Source organism: Argentina anserina, chromosome 2, assembly GCF_933775445.1.
Source record: "Argentina anserina chromosome 2, drPotAnse1.1, whole genome shotgun sequence".
Lineage (NCBI taxonomy): Eukaryota > Viridiplantae > Streptophyta > Magnoliopsida > Rosales > Rosaceae > Argentina > Argentina anserina.
Genome location: NC_065873.1, coordinates 25,671,345 through 25,690,731, shown reverse-complemented (window position 1 = coordinate 25,690,731; position 19,387 = coordinate 25,671,345). Strand labels below are relative to the sequence as shown.

General features: G+C 38.3%; 2 protein-coding genes across 4 annotated transcripts; one reads left to right on the top strand and one right to left on the bottom strand.

The window, feature by feature from the left end:
* Window positions 1-241: 241 nt before the first annotated feature.
* On the bottom strand, window positions 242-4,245 carry LOC126782187 (endo-1,4-beta-xylanase 1-like). 2 transcript variants are annotated; one of them, XM_050507384.1, is made up of 8 exons: window positions 4,004-4,245; window positions 3,844-3,900; window positions 3,344-3,699; window positions 3,099-3,258; window positions 2,532-2,875; window positions 2,227-2,404; window positions 1,601-2,137; window positions 242-1,494 (listed from the first exon to the last, which is right to left on the bottom strand). In XM_050507384.1, exons 1-8 carry the CDS (start codon window positions 4,079-4,081, stop codon window positions 379-381), a joined length of 2,826 nt encoding a protein of 941 aa, XP_050363341.1. In that variant the 5' UTR covers window positions 4,082-4,245; the 3' UTR covers window positions 242-378. The 2 variants fall into 2 exon arrangements, with proteins under 2 accessions (XP_050363341.1, XP_050363342.1); XM_050507385.1 differs by having other exon boundaries at window positions 2,532-2,872.
* Window positions 4,246-12,193: 7,948 nt separating this feature from the next.
* LOC126782054 (zinc finger CCCH domain-containing protein 20-like) lies at window positions 12,194-13,595 on the top strand. Of its 2 annotated transcripts, none has more exons than XM_050507207.1 (2): window positions 12,194-13,218; window positions 13,328-13,595. In XM_050507207.1, the coding sequence occupies exons 1-2, from the start codon at window positions 12,256-12,258 to the stop codon at window positions 13,370-13,372; spliced, it is 1,008 nt and encodes a 335-aa protein (XP_050363164.1). In that variant the 5' UTR covers window positions 12,194-12,255; the 3' UTR covers window positions 13,373-13,595. The 2 variants fall into 2 exon arrangements, with proteins under 2 accessions (XP_050363164.1, XP_050363165.1); XM_050507208.1 differs by having other exon boundaries at window positions 12,195-13,249.
* The last annotated feature ends 5,792 nt before the right edge of the window (window positions 13,596-19,387 follow it).

The following is a 19,387-nucleotide window of genomic DNA, read 5'->3' as shown; positions in this document are numbered from 1 at the left end:
TAGTCATAGTCATAGCTCTCTTAGTCTAGTAGTACCGGCAGCAGATGGTGGGAGTTTCAGCTCGATGTGATTGTGGTGGGTCATTTCTTTCCGTAAAGGCATTTTGGATTTGGGCCCTTGATTATCATTTGGACTCCCAAATCATTGCCTTTAAATCATGAGGAAAATATACCTAGTTTAATGTAATCCGTTGATGTTGATCTGACGCTTTTCTATTTTTGTAAGTATTTGTGGAAACAGACCTTGGTGGGCTTGGCCCATAGTAATTCAAAAGATATGGTATTATTTCAGTGATCGGAAATATACATACAAGTGAATGAGGTAGTGTATTGATGCAACCCTTGCTTGAAAAGAATGGAAGAGATTGAAGCAGCAGAGTTATAGAGCAATGGAGACCTCAAATGGGGAGTCATCGCCCTTGTCGACCACAAATGTCTTTTGAACTTTCTTAGACGCGGTAACGATCTCTATAGTGTATGTTCCATGGAAGCCTCTAAACCTGAACTGTCCCTGTTCGTCAATGTGTCCATGAGCATGGGAGAGCCACTCTTGCTTGAGTTGCAAGTAACGCTTTCCAGCTTCGTTGATGTCCCCTTCGGCATTCACTAGATGCGAATTTTCACGGCTCATGAACAGCTCCCAGAAACCCCACATGACTACGCCTTCTACTGAGGGATTGGCAAATGCTTCTCTAAGCATTACCTCCAAGTCATCTGCACGAACACATTCGTTGCTGGATGAGACGTCAAGTTCTGTGAACCAGATCGGAAGGCCAAGGATGCCCAATTTATCAAGAGCAGAACAAACAATTGGACCTACTGGACTATCAATATGTCCTTGAATTCCAATCCCACCAACTGGAGCACCTTGTAGTTGCAAATCAAGGATCTGTTCAATGTACTTTTCTGGTGATGATCTGGTATCACAACCATCCTCGACGTGATAATCATTCACAAATAGGAGTGCAGATGGATCCAGTTGGTTTGCCGTCTTGAACATGTTGGCTCTGATATTTTTACCCAATTTGTCCTGATAAAATGAACCATGCAGCATTTCATTATTGACATCATAGTGCCTGAACTTCCCTTTGTATCGGGTGAGAAGGTCTGTTACTCGACTTTGGACAGCAGTTGACAAGTCATTTTGGCTCAACGAACGGATCCATTGCTGGACTGTGTCCACCACTTCCCAATAGATACAATGGCCACGCAAATCAATGTTGTGACTCATGCACAAATCCACCATCTCATCAGCATCTTTATAATTGAAATTTCCCTTTTGAGGTTCAGTCCAATACCATTTCAGTTCATTTCCAAATACAGACCAGTTGAAGTTTTTCACGAAGAAATCAACAAAATCTTCATTGTCAATATTCGTCCTGCTTATGCACGTCCCAAATGGAAAACTGTTTTGTGATTGTTTAATTTTTACGAAGCCATATCCACTGCTCAAGTCTAATCCTGAAAATTTTAAGACAACATCGCGCTTACGGATCTGCATTGAAACAAACAATTAATATATAAGAACTAACTCACGAATATCCAAAAATCGTCTATATTTAGCAAGACAAGTTTGCTGATGCAAATCATATAATGTTTACCATCTCAGTCTGCTTCTTCAAGTGTCTAAATCTTGCATGTCTGTCAACAGCAAATATCTGCACTCCAGCAACCATCAAGTCTACACCTGGAGCAGGACCTTGGATATACACCATCACTTTGGCCGGCTGTTTCTCAATTCTAAAGGAACCACCAATTTCATGCCATCTGTTGTCACCCACCTCAGCTTGGCCTCCATTCACCCACTGATTGTCCACACCAAGTGCAATGTTTACATTTTGTGGACCAGTTGCTCCAGCACCAATCCGAACCCAAGCAGATACTTGATATGTCAAAAAGAGTTTCAATTTGTCACCAATCATCTGAGCAGGACCCATCCAAGTCTGCGTGCGCTTGGTTACAAGTATGTAGCGACCACTTAAAGGTTCATGTGCACCAAGGCTGTCTCTCGCCATTGGAGGAAGTATATGTGGTGAACCAGTTCCCACACTCAAAGTGCAATTACCAAGAGGAAACCACCCATTGGTGCCATTACTTAGATTGCTGTTATCAATTATATTTACTCCAAAACCAGGATTCTACAAAAGCAGAAACATATATTTCACGTTTACGTACTACTTACTCAGCTCCAAGAAACATTCACATAAAATTTAGTTATCCTACTAACCTCGATATCTGGTGGAGAGGAAGGAGGGGCTTTCTCTGCGTGCTTGACAACGATACTGTTGACAAGAATATCGGTTCCTGCTGGTGGACCTTCTAAATATATGACTACTTTGGATGGGGATCCGTTTAAGAGAAATTTCCCCTTCAACTGTGCCCAATCCTTGTCTGTTGCCTGTATACTTTAGAGCAAACCAACTTCTATTAAGGGAAGGGATGTGTACTGTAATTTGAGATAGTACTAACAGCACAATTCTATGATTACTGAAAAGCAAGTATATAAGAATTTGATCAGAGAGAGTCAATTACTTAGAAATGCCAATATACTGTTCACGACCATTCGGTGACTGCACCCATAAGGTAGCACGCACAACAGAACTAGTCACATTGTTACCAAATATGCGGACAACAGCGGTAGCCTCGTAAGCTAGCTTGCGCTGCACTCTCCCAGTAATATCCTGCTGAATGCCATTCCAATTCTGTGTGCGTTCTGTTGCAGCAGCAAAAACTTTTCCAGACTGAGGGACGATTTTTCCATCTCCCATCGAGTCATGTAAAACAACTTTGCAGCTTCTTCCGGTCCAATTACTCAAGCCATCCTCAAAGTTTGGGTTTAGGACTACATCTTCATCTCCAGGACTAACATTTCCCTGCTGATTATGGGAAGAAATTAGATAGGAAAATAAACATTCCAAAATCAATCATTAACTAGTAGACATTAGATATAAGGAGAGGCAAAGAAGAAATTAAATTGCTTATCAATAAAACTACATAACTCTAGCTGCAGATTCTTGCTTATAGCTACACTACTCTTTTATCATGCTACAATAGACCAAAGTCATTCCAAGGAAAAAAGATTGGGAGTTGAAGTAGTACCCGCCGTTCCTTTGGACTAGAACAAGATATCACTACAGATTGTATAAGCAAGTCAATTTCAGGAGAAGGCCCTTCCAAGTAAAACACAGCCTTGTCAGGCATTGTTGACAGTGTAAATTTGCCTTCCAACTTTTCCCATTTCCCAGTTGATACAGAACTTCTGCAGGTAATTACAACTGTTAAAAACTAGTTCACTCTCTCATAAAGAACACAAAATCCAACTAAAAGAACAAAAACACCTTTACCTCCCCACCAGAGAATACTTAGTTTCAGAACCTTTGCATTCCATTTTCACTGTTGCCAGAACATCAACACATCCCTGGAGAGGTCCCGAGACCCCAACAGAAGCCGAAACCAAGTAAGTCGAACCAGGGGACACTCTCCCAGTGATATTCTGCTCCAATCCCTGCCAGCATTCTTTCCGATTGGTAACAACCGCGTAGTTTCCACCCGAATTTGCTTGTTGGTGGACAGAATCAGCTGAAACTACATAGCCCTCACAGCAATTGGGGTGCCAGGATTGCAACCCTCCACAGAAATCATGGTTCACTATGATATTTGTACCTTGACTACTAGAATTTACCATATCTCGGTTCACATTCTGCATGCAAAAGCACAAGTTTAGGTTTTTGGTTTCATAAAACCCCTGATTATCATTTCAAGCTCTTTAAAACACCAGTAAGCAAAACCAAAATTAACACACATCCAAACAAAATTAAATTCAGTTCCAAAAAAAAGAACCAACCTTTGAATCGTCGGCGGCATTTTCAATCTTCAAGTTCTCCATGGCTTCTTCTGATCTCTAACCCAACCCCAAAACCCACAAAAACAAAATGAGAATGTTAATCATAGAGACTACATTATGCTCAATAACATAGAAAAAGAGAAGCGAATAAGTAAAGTACCTGAGGATTGTTCTCCTTCTGGGTTTGGTTTTGCTTATGCTTAAGACGATTGCAGCACAAAGCTAAGACCCTCCTCATTTATAAACACGACCATCTATCACTTGTACCACTTAAAACCCCAACTGAAATTTTTTAACAAGTGAAGTACACGAAAAGGACGGGGCCACCCAACTAACCAATCCACCCACTCTCAAACTCTTGTTAATCCTTAAAAGCAATTGACAACCTACGCCAGTATTGATCACAGAATGTTTGTGTTCCTTGTTTCTGGGCAAGTGGGAATGACAAACTGACAAAGCTCCAAGCTTTGTGTTTGGGTTTTGCTTTGTTTTGCAGATTGGGGAATTAGGTAATGCTTGAATTGGAATGGACGCTCTACAAGTTTAGTTTATGATTCCTTGCTTTGTAGACTTAGATTGTAAGACAGATGATGTTATAGGATTCTTGGGAATTAGGTGAGACTGGGCGGTATCGCTACCTAGTATTTATAAGGAACGCGTATCCAACTCTGAATTTTGTCTCAACAACGAGTCAGAAAAGAGAGCTCTGAATTTAACTTTTCCCGGTGAATATTCTGCGTGAAGTTGTTTCCGAGTTCAAGGTATGAGACCATTTGGGCTTCTTCTCGATGGAGATACCCCAAGGAGGGCTAGCCCAATTTCTGTTCCCAAAAGTTGAACCCAGCCGAATAGCCCAATTGTTGTGTGCATTTCTTCAACTCGCATAAAGGAATTTTCGTTATTAATGGATGCAAAACGAAAAAATTCACGCATACCCGTATTGGTATACCGCCACCGCACCACTAGCATGCTTGTATACCATGCCACCAAGCGTAAGTATAATTCTCTATAAGTCACAACCATGACATGTATAGCGTTCCTCATTATACAAGTTATTGAATGATGATCGGAAATCGCGAAGACATTACATGAAAGTCACATTTCTGGCCTCACTAAGATAATTTCACAACAATCCTTGAAGACTAGAATAAGGAAGTTTGTCCTACATTGAAGAAAATGTAGAGGAGATGGACTTTCTTAACGGCCTATAAAAGAGATACTCCATCCCACTAAGAAAGAATTCAACCATTCTACTTGTATAATCAAAGCCTACTTGCCTAATAGCTCACGACTTGCAAAAATTATTAATTTAGCACGTTATTAATATATCAAAGTATAATAAAAAATATTCAAGGGTAAAAATGAAAATATTTAAATTAAAATATGATTGTAGGGTGAACAAAGAATATTGTGGAGTGGCAATAGCCACACCCATAAGATAACACTCACAAATAATTAATTAAGTGAATTAGACTCACCTTTATTGTTGCGAAATTTTAATTAAAACTCGCAAGCATACGAATTGTTGTTAATATAGTGCATAAATACGAGGTCGTTCTAACTAGAGATCTAAAATAGATCTAAATTCTAACTTAATTAATCTAATTTATGATCACAAAAACAATCAATATAGAGCATCATCCTAACCCTAGAAAAATGTTTAACAAACTACAACTAAGAAAATCATAAAAGAATGAAATAGTAAAGATGGATGAATGGTCTATGTTCCCTTGCCATCTACATTGTGCTCCGGAGACTTCTTCTCATATGAAATTTGTACTCTCTTATATAGTAAATATTCTTGCTCATCTTTGACTTCAATTTCCTTGTAAGACTTGGTTTCAGACTCTTATCTTGATATGGAATGGGAAACTTTTACATTTAATTTGTAAAAGTAGGAATCTTGTACTCTTTAGATCCTCATCTGAATCATTGACTTTGATGCATTGAAATTGAAAGCACTTAGCAACGCAACTTGACTTCTCCATGAAAATTAACAAACTTGAGTATATTTCAGTTTTGACCTCATAACTTCCTCTAAAAGTATCCAAATAAAGATCCATAAAATCCTATATAAAATAGACTTTTGTGTCTTTCTAATGATATATGGCTTATGGTCTAATTCGATCTGCAACGCCTACAATAGCTCGGCAAAGTTGGATCTTCTTCACTGGAAGATACTGACAATGAAGTTTATAATTGTTATTTAATATGTATTAGCTCATTTTAGCTTATTTTCTTCTCTTTGACACAAACCTATAAACACACTAAAAAAACATAAATCAGATAACTAAGAATTTGATGCATAAAAATATAAGATAATATGAGCGCATCACTCACCCCACAACGTTAACAACCTGCATAGTTGCTTCATTGCATCAGATAGGGCTCGTCAACGGGCCGAGTATTTTCACGAATACGAAGATCCAAACCCACCAACCTAAAACGGGCCTTGCGGGCTTATATCAGAAAAAAAATATAATACTCTAATTTAAGGGTTTGAAACAATAAAATAATTATTAGAAAACATTCTAAAAAAAGTCACAAATAAATTCTAGTTTTGAAAATATTGTCGATCGACACCAATAGTTGTGATCGATATATATATTTAGGGACCCTGTAAAAATTTCATCCAATTCATACCTCGTTTAACCGTCAGAATTTTAGGTCAACCAAAAAAAGAAGCGTTTTCACATAATAAATCATCATTGACCGGGCTTTGCCAAATGGGTTTTCTCGTTACGACCACGCATGATCGGTGACAAAAATTAGATGATTTAAAATATGTAAACAGTTTTCCGCATTCGCATCTTGATAATGGATCTCCCCTTATGGCATATTAGTGTTGTTTTTTGTTTATCGGAAATTCCGACGGTGAAACGAAGTTCGAATTGGATGAAATTTTAAAATGATCATTAAATATATATATTGATCACATCGGATGGTATCGATTGATTCCGAGAAGTTTGCTTCATATAGTCGCCTCATAATGTGATAGTTTTATTATAAACCTAATATAAAAGTTATAATGCATTAGTTGACAATTCGGCGATCGACAACTCCAATTCAAAATATAGTCGATCGAAACCAGTAGATGTGATCGATATATATATTTAGGGAACCCGTAAAAATTCCATCCGTTTTGGACATTATTTAACCGTTCGTACCAACGGTCAACTAACAAAGAGGCGATTTGACATATTGAAACCTCATTGACCAATGCTTTACCAAATAGATTTCTTCAGTGCGACCACGCACGATAGGTAAAAAAAATTAGGTGATTTCAGATATGTAAACACCTTTCGGCGTTAGCATATTTGTAATAGGTACTCCCTTATGGCATATTTGTAATAGGTACTCCCTTATGGCATATTTGTAATAAGTCCTCTTAGTGGTGTTTTCGATTGACCAAATATTCTGACGGTTAAACGAGGTCTGAATTGGATGAAATTTTAAAATAAATACTAAATATATATACTGATCACATCGGATGGTGTTGATCGATTCCGAGAAGTTTCCTTCATATAGTCGCTTCATAATGTGATAGATTTATTATAAACCTAATATAAATATTATAATACATTAGTGGACACTTCGGCAATCGACAACTTTAATTCAAAATATGGTCGATCGACACCAGTAGATGTGATCGGTATATATATTTAGGGAATCCCTAAACATTTCGTCCGTTTTGGACATGATTTAACCGTTCATACCAACGGTCAATTAAAAAAGATGTGTTTTAACATATTGAAACCTCATTGACCGAGGCTTTGCCAAATAGATTTATTTAGTGCAACCAACCACGATAGGTAACAAAAATTATGTAATTTTCATATATGTAAACGGCTTCCGGCGTTCGCATATTTATAATAGGTCCTCCATTAGGGCATATTAGTGGTGTTTTCGATTTACCGAAAATTATAACGGTTAAACGATGTCCGAATTGGATTAAATTTTAAAATGATCACTGAATATATATACTGATCACATATGATGGTGTTGATCGATTTCGAAAAATTTTCTTCATATAGTTGCTTCATAATGGGATAGATTTATTATAAACCTAATATAAAAAGTTATAATACATTAGTGGACACTTCGGCGATCGACAACTCCAGTTCGAAATTTGGTCGATCGACTCTAGTAGATGTGATCGGTATATATATTTAGGGAATCCATAAAAAATTTGTCCGTTTTGGACATGGTTTGACCGTTCGTACCAACGGTCAACTAAAAAAATAGGCGTTTTAACATATTGAAACCCATTGACCGAGGTTTTTCCAAATATATTTATTTAATTCAACTGCGCACGATAGGTAACAAAAATTAGGTGATTTCTTATATGCAAATGACTTTCGGCATTCGCATATTTGTAATAGGTCCTCCTTTAGGACATATTAGTGGTGTTTTCGATTTACTTAAAATTTCGACGGTTAAATGAAGTCCAAATTGGATAAAAATTTTACAGGGTCACTAAATATATATACCAATCAGTCAATCACATCGGTTGATTTCGATCGATCCTGATAAGTTTATTTCATATAGTTGCTTTATAATGTGATATTTTTATTATAAACATAATACAAAGGTTATGGTACATTAGTGGACGCTTCGGCGATCAATAACTTAAGTTCGAAATATGGTCGATCGACACCAGCATATGTGATCAGTATATATATTTAGGGAACCTGTAAAAATTTCGTCCATTTTGGATATTGTTTGACCGTCCGTACCTACCGTCAACAAAAAAAAAGGCGTTTTGACATATTAAAATCCTAATTGACTTGGGCTTTGCCAAATGAGTTTTTTTTGTGCGACCACACACAATCAGTGACAAAAATTAGGTGATTTCAGATATGCAAACGATTTTCGGTGTTGGCATTTTGGTAATGGGTCTTCCCTTATGACATATTAGTGTTGTTTTCGGTTTACTGGATATTCCGGCAGTTAAACGAGGTCCGAATTGGATGAAATTTGTACTGTGTCATTAAATATATATACTGATCATATCGACTGGTGTCGATCGATCCTGAGAAGTTTCTTTCATATAGTTGCTTCATAATGCGATAGTTTTATTCTAAACTTAATAAAATATGTATGTATAATATTTTATTATTTGACGGACTTTTACGGGACGGTGCCACGGGCCGAGCCGAGTTTCACACCTCTAATTTAAGCCCGGCCCTGTACTACGGAAAAGAGTTTTGGCGGGCTTTCTCGCAAACCGGACCGGGTAAAAGCCTGTCGAACTTGCGGAGCTTAACGGGCTTTGCGGATCCGCAAACTAATTGATGAGGCCTAGCATCAGAAACCAAAACCCCTCCACCAGCCCTAAGATTCAATAAGCCTAAAGCAAATCATCAACATCTATCCTCAGATAAGATATTTAACAAAAGATCAACTTAGAACTCACGCAAGGGACATGACACGATTATAGTTATAGAGTATAGACTAACATGCGGTTGCTGCACTGCTTAATCTTGAGGACCGACTCATGAGTCATGACCCTGCAATCTGAATTATCTCATGTGGGGTAGCTTTGATTTCTTTGCAAACTTTAACAAGTCGTACGTAATTCAAGTTTAATAACAAGAGGCTTTTTTAACAGGAGGCTTTTGACGACTAAATATTATTAACAAAACTTGTACACTAATCCTTTGCTTTATCTTTGGAGCTATTATATAAGATTATGCTACATACAACAGTGACATGGACTAAACACGAGGCCCTAAAACACGGCCCGATGAGATTTGTCTTTTATAAACCCCACTTAAATCACAATTATCTAGTAACCTACTATCTTAGTTGCAATTTGCACCAAAGGGAAATGGATGAGATTAAGGAAATGATCATCCACCTATGCAAGTAAACATCACTCAATAGTTCCAAAAGCATGGCCTTTTCTAAATGTTAAATTAAACAAAGAATGGGTGCGATTTGATCCCGGTTTTGATTATAACTAATCAATGGGCAATGTGTAGTGCTTCTCACAATATTATACACCCTGCTATTTCTATGTTGCTTTTATTCAAAACAAATATTGTGGTCGCAAATGCTACGTATACAATAGCTCCCATGGTTTAGGTATCTCTATTAACTAAAACACATTTTAGGTTTTTTGTGTGATAATATTAACACACCCCTTTTTACTATTAATACACCAATCTTCACATGATTTTTAAAAAAGATAATGTCATGCTGTGACTATTTCATGTATAAAAAGTGTGTTAATAACAAAAAAGGGTGTTTTAATAACATCACCAATTTTTTCATTAATTTTATTAGACTTTCACGTCAAATGTTACACTGATCTATTACAACTTGAACACACATGTTTTCACTTACAAAGGAGAAAAGAGAGAATACCAAAAAATCCAAAACACCGGAGTGATCAAACTAATTAGTGCTGGACTCGGTGTCAACTGTTCGGTTTATGACCACTAACCGAAATTCGACACCAAACTCTCGGTTTCATATTTTTCAAAACCAAAACCGAAATATATATATAAAAACTGCAACCGCAGTTAACCTATAATTCGGCTCGGTTTCGGTTTCATTTCAGTTACAATACTTAATATCTTTATTGACATTTTGTTCTTGACTAATGAAAATAAAAAGATTAAAAGTGAAGGAGTAAGCTACAAGTTCAATACTTCAATTGAGTTACATTCACCAAATGAATAATTCAGAACTCAAATATTAACTAAATAAAATTATTATACTTCGTTGAAACACAAGTTAACCAAAAAACACATTAAACATATTGAGCCTAATCATTAGACGTCCAGACTTGTCTTAATATGATGGATAGTTGACAAAACCTCCAAACATTACATTATATCTATGCATGCATGATTATACACATAGAAAAATTAAAATCACATATCTCTGTATGTATATATTTATTATTAAATATATTCTTTGCATAAGCACCCGATTATACATGTTCACCAAATACAAACTATAACCTTAGCTTCCAATTCTCGGTTTGGTTCGGTTTCCATCAGTTTTCAGAAAGCATATAATCGATAACCGACATTAACTGCTCGGTTTAGTTCGGTTCCAACAACGAAGCAATGGTTCCGTCCAGTTCCCGTTTCTCATTTTCAACGCGGTTTGATTATAGCCGGTTTCGATTTTTTCAGTATCATAGGGTCCAGTCCTAGGACTAATTATTTAGAAACTCTAATTTACAATGAGGTAGTCATTACAACACATCTTCATTGCTATTTGTGAGATTAGTTGAGACTCTGACGAGTGTATCCATATTTTTTCAGCTATGTTCCTTTGTAGCCCTACACGGACTTCACTCGGACTGTGCGGTAGCGCCACCTTGATGGCTAGCCAGCAATCTACGTGTACGCATCGCAAGAGGAGTCTACATGTGCTGTCCGTACAGATACGTTGTTGGTTTTTGAGATCACACGTACCATTTTACCATTCCCCACTGTGATTATGGATCCGGGTCCTACATATCGGATTTTGCCGACTTGTCAGGCTCGTTCTCCTTATTCAATTTCATCAAGTTTCAACCCAACCTGTTAAACCCAATCTGCCCCGAGTCCCTAACAATATTGATTCAGGTGCCCGTAAGTTCTTAAAACCATTGCCACCCACATTCCTTTCATATCTTAAGATGTTTAGCATCAATGTTAAAATATGTCGTAATCCAACTAGTTCTAGTCTTTTATGGTCTCTCAATTCCCATTGCTTTATATTATATTCCTCTTGTTGATCACCGAGTTTATCCCCTCCCCCACTCAAACTCTAGCTTTCCTATAAAATTATGAACCAAAAAACATAACAATCTGCTGAATAGTGACATGAGTCCCCAATACGGTCCTATTTTTATTGATCTTTTCTCAAAACCATTTATATTTGGAATCTTTCAAAAAAATATCATGACTCTTGCATTCTAGCGGATTACATCTACAAATAGCAGCTGGTTAGTTGCTTCCAAGCAACAGCTGATTTTGCTATATTTGAAGGCAGAGTAGGAACCAATTTAGCCTATTGCCTCCCCCTTTGGTGTCACAGTTACAGCATCCTGCCCAAAACAATGTTCTAAACTCTTTGGACGTGTCCTTAACACCGGAAAAAGCTTTTCTTTTCGTCTGATCTCATCTTCTTCAGCTTCTTCCACTTGTTGGTAGACTTAGATATTTATCAAGAGTCATTTCCAAAAAAAAGATATTTATCAAGAGTTAATTAATCGCAGTTACCGTAATATTAACTCCACCACAGTCAAATTCCAACCCACCACCATGTCACTATGTGGCCTACCTGGCGAGTACTCTCTCTTTCTCTCTCTGTCTCTCTTCCAAACCAGTTTATATATCACAACCTCGCCTTCAATCCTTTCTCGCACTTCAACTCTCTCTCTCCTCTCCTATACCTCCAAAAAAAAAAATGATGCTCGGAGAACGGACCCGACTCGCTCCCACCCTCAAGGTCGCTCCATGGGATCCATTCGACGACCCCAACACCCTCGGCTCTCCTTTCTCCGTTTGCAGCCCTTCTGCCAATGCCGGCTTCCTCGACTCTCTCTCGGCCCTCCACCGCTACCTGCCGTCGAACGCTTCCGACTCACTGAGCGACGACCCGGACATGCCTTCTCTCGTCTCCTGCGACCAGTTCCGCATGTTCGAGTTCAAGGTTAGGCGCTGCGCACGTGGCAGGTCACATGACTGGACCGAGTGCCCGTATGCTCATCCGGGCGAGAAGGCCCGCCGCCGCGACCCGAGGAAGTACCACTACTCGGGTTCGGCCTGCCCCGACTTCCGCAAGGGCAGTTGCGCTAAAGGCGACTCGTGCGAGTTCGCTCACGGCGTTTTCGAGTGCTGGCTACATCCGGCGAGGTATCGGACTCAGCCATGCAAGGACGGGCTGGGCTGTCACCGCCGGGTCTGCTTCTTCGCCCACACGCCCGAACAGCTTCGGGTCCTGCCCGGTCACAGCCCCAGGACTCACGGCCATCAGGGCTTCTTCGATTCGGCCACGTCGCCTCCGATATCTCCGCCAATGTCGCCGGACAGCCCGCAACTCCGCCTCAGCTCTGTGAATGAACTCGTGGCGTCCATGCGGGGGTTTAAGCTGGCCAAGATGCAAATGAGCCCGCCATCCTGGGTCGGATCTCCCCGCGGACCTCTGATCCGACCCGATTTCTTCAGCCTGCCCTCCACTCCGACCCGGGGGCCCGGCCCGTTTGATCTGTGGGAGCACTCGCTGGCGGAGGAGCCGGAAATGGAGAGGGTGGAGTCAGGAAGGGACCTGAGGGCGAGAATGTATGCGAAGCTGAGTAAGGAGAACTCGATGGGTCGTGTTGACCCGGCGGGGGTTTCGGGTCCTTATGTAGACTGGGTTTCGGAGCTAGTGAGTGAGGGCTGAGACCTGACTGGAGTTGGTGTGTTTGTGGATCCATTTTTTTGGCTAATGCGGCGATCTTTGATTCTTCTGACTTTTGCTGTGGATATATTTGCAGGTTTCATTTTGTAATTGTGGTTCATTTTGCAAATGGTTGATTTGAACCAAACTGTGATCAAGGAAGAACAAAGTAAGAAACCCAACAAAAGAACTTGGAAATTTTGTGTTTTGTAGCATGTACAGGTAAAAAAGAAAAAGGAAGAAGATGGATTTGTTGGGGCTGCCGATGAATTTGTTAGCGGTTGCTTTGATGCTTATTTTTGTATCTATGAATTGTAATAGAATTTTCCTGTTCTAATTTCTTGTTTGAATAAGTTGTTCTTCATCGTCTTTTGTTCCTGTCTGTTCTTGGTTCATTTTATCCTAACTGAATGCTTATATCCATTTAAGGAAACTCTGAAATTCAGTCTGATCATAATTCCAAAATCCAAATAAAGTAGTGTTTTGTCTTGAAGAGAATCCTTCCTGATTCTTGGAGTCTTTTTAATTTTTAAAGGGATTATGAAATTGAGAAGCAATCTTATCCAGAACAATGGGATGATCGTCTGTTTGAATCGTCGCTCATGGATTTCGTTTTGGATCCTTCAGTTTTCGCTTAATTAAGTTGCAACAGATAACTTAATTTAAGTGTCAGTAAATGATAACTTAATTTAAGTGTGGTTAATTAGATCCTAGCACAACACACACCCGCCCTTATTCACGCACGCACCGGCAGAAAATCTTCTATCTCCAAATTCATGTCCCCTTCCCTGTTTCCTTATCAGTTTTTGACATGTGTCATTTCATGCCAAGTCAGTTCATAATCATATTAACTCTGTTAATGCGATTATTCCTTAAAACAAAATCCAATTAATTATGCAAAAAGCAAAAAGAGAACTAGAGACTTCTCAATACTAGAATTCAGGAAGCTATACTCACTAGAAAAAGAAAATTTGTAGGAATGTTTTTTTTTTCTTCATTTCTCATTTCTTTTTGTACGGGTCAATCTGGTTTTGCTTCTTATAAGGTGGAGTTTTTGGCTGTGCTCAAATTCTAGTTCAGACCCAAAGGGATAGATCAATCATCCCGGTTGTTTTCAGTGTTATTGTTCTAAAAATGAATCACTATATTTTTAAATTATTTGTTTGATTTGCTAATGGATCGGTATAAAGTTTGGGCTATTGTTGGATCTTGGTCAATTTTTTTGATTTTTTTGAGAATGAAAATCTTGATTCAAGTTGGAATATGAGTTCATGGTGAAATCTCAGTTCATGTTGGAATCTGGGTTCGTATCAAAATAAGGGTTCATATTGTGGAAATTAAGCAATACTACTCTAGGGGTGTTCTTCACAAATCTCTACAACTACCTGTAGGCCTCATCATTTAGCCCGCGGACCCGAAAAGCCCGCAAGCCCGACGGGCTTTTACCCGGCCCGGCCCGCGAGAAAGCCCGCTTCCGTGGGTAGAGGGCCGGGCTTAAATTAGAGGTGTGAAACCCAGCCCGGCCCGTGGGCCCGGCCCGCCAAAAGCCCGCAAGGCCCGTGAGACCCGGCCCGCCAAAAGCCCGTAAGGCCCGGCCCGTAAAAGCCCGCCAAATAATAAAATATTATACATACATATTTTATTAGGTTTAGAATAAAACTATTACATTATGAAGCAACTATATTAAGGAAACTTCTTGGGATCAATCGACACCAGTAGATATGGTCAGTATATATATTTAGTGACCCTGTAAAAATTTCATCCAATTCGGAACTCGTTTGACTGTCAGAATTTCCGGTAAACCGAAAACAACACTAATATGTCATAAGGGAAGACCCATTACCAAAATGCGAACACCAAAAGTCGTTTGCATATCTGAAATCACCTAATTTTTGTCACCGATTGTGTGTGGTCGCACCAAGGAAACCAATTTGGCAAAGCCCCAGTCAATGAGGATTTTAATATGTCAAAACGCCTTTTTCTTTGTTGATCGTAAGTACGGACGGTTAAACAATGTCCAAAACGGATGAAATTTTTACGGGTTCCCTAAATATATATACCGATCACATCTACTGGTGTCGATCGACCATATTTGGAATTTGAGTTGTCGATCGCCGAAGTGTCCACTAATGTATTATAACCATATATTAGGTTTATAATAAAACTATCACATTATGAAGCGACTATATGAAAGAAACTTGTCGGGATCGATCGACACGAGCTGATGTGATTGGTATATATATTTAGTGACCCTGTAAAAATTTCATCCAATTCGGACTTTGTTTGACCGTCATAATATTTGGTAAATCGAAAACACCACTATTATACCCTAAGGGAGGACCTATTACAAATACGCGAATGCTAAAAGCCGTTTGCATATATGAAATCACATAATTTTTGTCACCGATTGTGTGTGGTCGCACCAAGGAAACCAATTTGGGAAAGCCCCGGTCAATAAGGATTTTAATAGGTTAAAACGCATTTTTTTGTTAACCGTAGGTACGAACGATCAAACCATGTCCAAAACGAATGAAATTTTTACGGGTTCCCTAAATATATATACCGATCACATCTACTGGTGTCGATCGACTATATTTTGAATTTGAGTTGTCGATCGCCGAAGTGTCCACTAATGTATTATAACCTTATATTAGGTTTATAATAAAACTATCACATTATGAAGCGACTATATGAAGAAAACTTCTCGGAATCGATCGACACCATCCGATGTGATCAATATATATATTTAATTATCATTTTAAAATTTCATGCAATTCGGACCTCGTTTAACCGTCGGAATTTCCGGTAAACAAAAAACAACACTAATATGCCCTAAGGGGGGACCAATTACCAAGATGCGAATGTATAAATTTGTTTACATATTTGAAATCACCTAATTTTTATTACCTATCGTGCGCGGTCGAACTGAAGAAATCTATTTGGCAAAGCCCCAGTCAATGAGGTTTAAATATGTCAAAACGCCACTTTTTTAGTTGACTGTTGGTACGAACGGTCAAACCATGTCCAAAACGGACGAAATTTTTACGGGTTCCCTAAATATATATACCGATCACACCTACTGGTGTCGATCGACCATATTTTGAATTTGAGTAGTCGATCGCCGAAGTGTCCACTAATGTATTATAACCTTATATTAGGTTTATAATAAAACTATCACATTATGAAGAGACTATATGAAGGAAACTTCTCGGAATCGATCGACACCATCCGATGTGATTAATATATATATTTAATGATCATTTTAAAATTTCATGCAATTCGGACCTCGTTTAACCGTCGGAATTTCCGGTAAACAAAAAACAACACTAATATGTCCCAAGGGGGGACCAATTACCAAGATGGGAATGTATAAATTTGTTTACATATTTGAAATCACCTAATTTTTATTACCTATCGTGCGCGGTCAAACTGAAGAAATCTATTTGGCAAAGCCCCGGTCAATGAGGTTTAAATATGTCAAAACGCCTCTTTTTTAGTTGACCGTTTGTACGAACGGTCAAACCATGTCCAAAACGGACGAAATTTTTACGGGTTCCCTAAATATATATACCGATCACATTTACTGGTGTCGATCGACCATATTTTGAATTTGAGTTGTCGATCGCCGAAGTGTCCACTAATGTATTATAACCTTATATTAGGTTTATAATAAAACTATCACATTATGAAGCGACTATATGAAGGAAACTTCTCGGAATCGTTCGACACCATCCGATGCGATCAATATATATATTTAATGATCATTTTAAAATTTCATGCAATTCGGACCTCGTTTAACCGTCGGAATTTCCGGTAAACAAAAAACAACACTAATATGCCCTAAGGGGGGACCAATTACCAAGATGGGAATGTATAAATTTGTTTACATATTTGAAATCACCTAATTTTTTTTACCTATCGTGCGCGGTCGAACTGAAGAAATCTATTTGGCAAAGTCCCGGTCAATGAGATTTAAATATGTCAAAACGCCTCTTTTTTAGTTGACCGTTGGTATGAACGGTCAAACCATGTCCAAAACGGACGAAATTTTTACGGGTTCCCTAAATATATATACCGATCACATCTACTGGTGTTGATCGACCATATTTTGAATTTGACTTGTCGATCGCCGAAGTGTCCACTAATGTATTATAACCTTATATTAGGTTTATAATAAAACTATCACATTATGAAGCGACTATATGAATGAAACTTCTTGGAATCGATCGACACCATCTGATGTGATCAATTTATATATTTAATAATCATTTTAAAATTTCATGCAATTCGGACCTCGTTTAACCGTCGGAATTTCCGGTAAACTAAAAACAACACTAATATGCCCTAAGGGATGACCAATTACCAAGATGTGAATGTGGAAATTTGTTTACATATTTGAAATCACCTAATTTTTGTTACCTATCGTGCATGGTTGAACTGAAGAAATCTATTTGACAAAGCCCCGGTCAATGAGATTTTATTATGTGAAAACGCCACTTTTTTTTGTTGACCGAAAATTCCGACGGTTAAACGAGGTCCGAATTGGATGAAATTTTTACACGGTCCCTAAATATATATATCGATCACATCTATTGGTGTTGATCGACAATATTTCGAAACCAGAATTTATTTGTGACTTTTGTTTTAGAATGTTTTCTAACAATTCTTTTATTGTTTCAAACCCTTAAATTAGAGTATTATATTATTTTTCTAATACAAGCCCGTAAGGCCCGGCCCGTAAAAGCCCGCAAGGCCCGCCTTAGGTGGGCGGGCTTGGATCTTCGTATTTTTGAAAATACTCGGCCCGGCCCGCCACTTATTTAAATTTATTAAGGCCCGGCCTGATCCGGCCCCGGCCCGTCACTCATGGGCCGGGCCGGACCGAGCCCGGCCCGTTGACGAGCCCAACCTACCTGTTACCTATATCAATTTAGATTTTAACGAGAGTCTGATCTTGAACTAAATCTGGAAATCTCTCTTTGTAGCTAATAAGATTTGATGGGTATGCCCAAATAGCCAGTTATGGTTTACGATTATTGATCAGTAAATTTAAAATATTATATACCTTTTGTTTTGTTTCAAACTCTATTTTCCATTGCAAGACGAAAAAGACAAAATGAAAAAAAGCTAAACGAAGTTAACTGCGGTTAAATGTATGAGGTGGCAGGCCACATGTCGAAAATTAATAATGGGACAGGGAAAGAGACAGGAATTTGGAGACAGAAGATTTTCTCCCACTTGCACCTGTTATGTAGCAAGTCACGTGACCTAACAAAACCGTTAGTAAAAAATAAGAATAATGGCAGTAAAATCCAGACACAAAAACCGAAGTTTCTTTGATCAACGAATCGAATTCCATAAATTTTTTCGTAACTAGATTTTTTTTTCCGTGAATCAGAGGCGAATTTAAGTGGTAGGTTGTTTGGGCTCAAGCCTAAACAAAAATTTCCTATATATAAAATTTAAGTATATTTGGGTAAAAAATGTAGATTTGGTTCAATTGGTTAAGTGACTGATTTATCTTCCTCCGTGTGATTGAGGTTCGATTCTCCCTACACTGAATTTTTTAGTTTTCATATTTCTTTAAAGTTTAATACATACAAGATTTTTTTCTTTCTCATTTTCATATTTTTTTTCCTTTAAAGTTTTGTTAACATGCAAGATTTTTTTTTCATTCTCTTTTTCTTCACCTTCCTTTTCAAAAAAAAATTCCCTTTCATTCGGTATCAACATTGAAAATGATTAGGTCATTGTATTATTTTCTCTTTCTTGAATTTTATTGAATAACAATATCGTCGAGCTTTAAAAAAATATTAAAATTTCTTGTATATTAATTTTGTGAAACATTGGATGAGTCTTGTATGCAACAAGAAATTGTAAAAAAATAGAAAGACTTCTAACTAGCCTAGACAGGTACTGGATCCTGGATCTGCCGCTGCCGTAATGTAACTAGATTTTTGTGCGTCTTCTTCCTTTCCAACTTTCACCCATCGAATTCAAGAAATTTCAATGAACAAACTTTCCAGTTGTTCCCTTTGCTTGTCAAAACTCACCACAAATTTCAGATTCAACAACCACCGTATCAGTGGAATTCGAAAGGGTTGGATCTTTTGTTTTCCGGCGTCCATGGAAATAATAGTGCCCAGCAAGGTGACGC

Excerpts from the sequence above, each read along its gene's own strand:
- LOC126782054 (XM_050507207.1), top strand. The coding sequence starts at position 12,256 with ATGATGCTCGGAGAACGGACCCGACTCGCTCCCACCCTCAAGGTCGCT. Across the intron at positions 13,219-13,327 it reads TAGACTGGGTTTCGGAGCTA|GTTTCATTTTGTAATTGTGG; the intron begins GTGAGTGAGGGC and ends ATATATTTGCAG.
- LOC126782187 (XM_050507384.1), bottom strand. The coding sequence starts at position 4,081 with ATGAGGAGGGTCTTAGCTTTGTGCTGCAATCGTCTTAAGCATAAGCAA. Across the intron at positions 3,259-3,343 it reads AAGTATTCTCTGGTGGGGAG|AAGTTCTGTATCAACTGGGA; the intron begins GTAAAGGTGTTT and ends AATTACCTGCAG. Across the intron at positions 2,138-2,226 it reads CCTCTCCACCAGATATCGAG|AATCCTGGTTTTGGAGTAAA; the intron begins GTTAGTAGGATA and ends CTGCTTTTGTAG.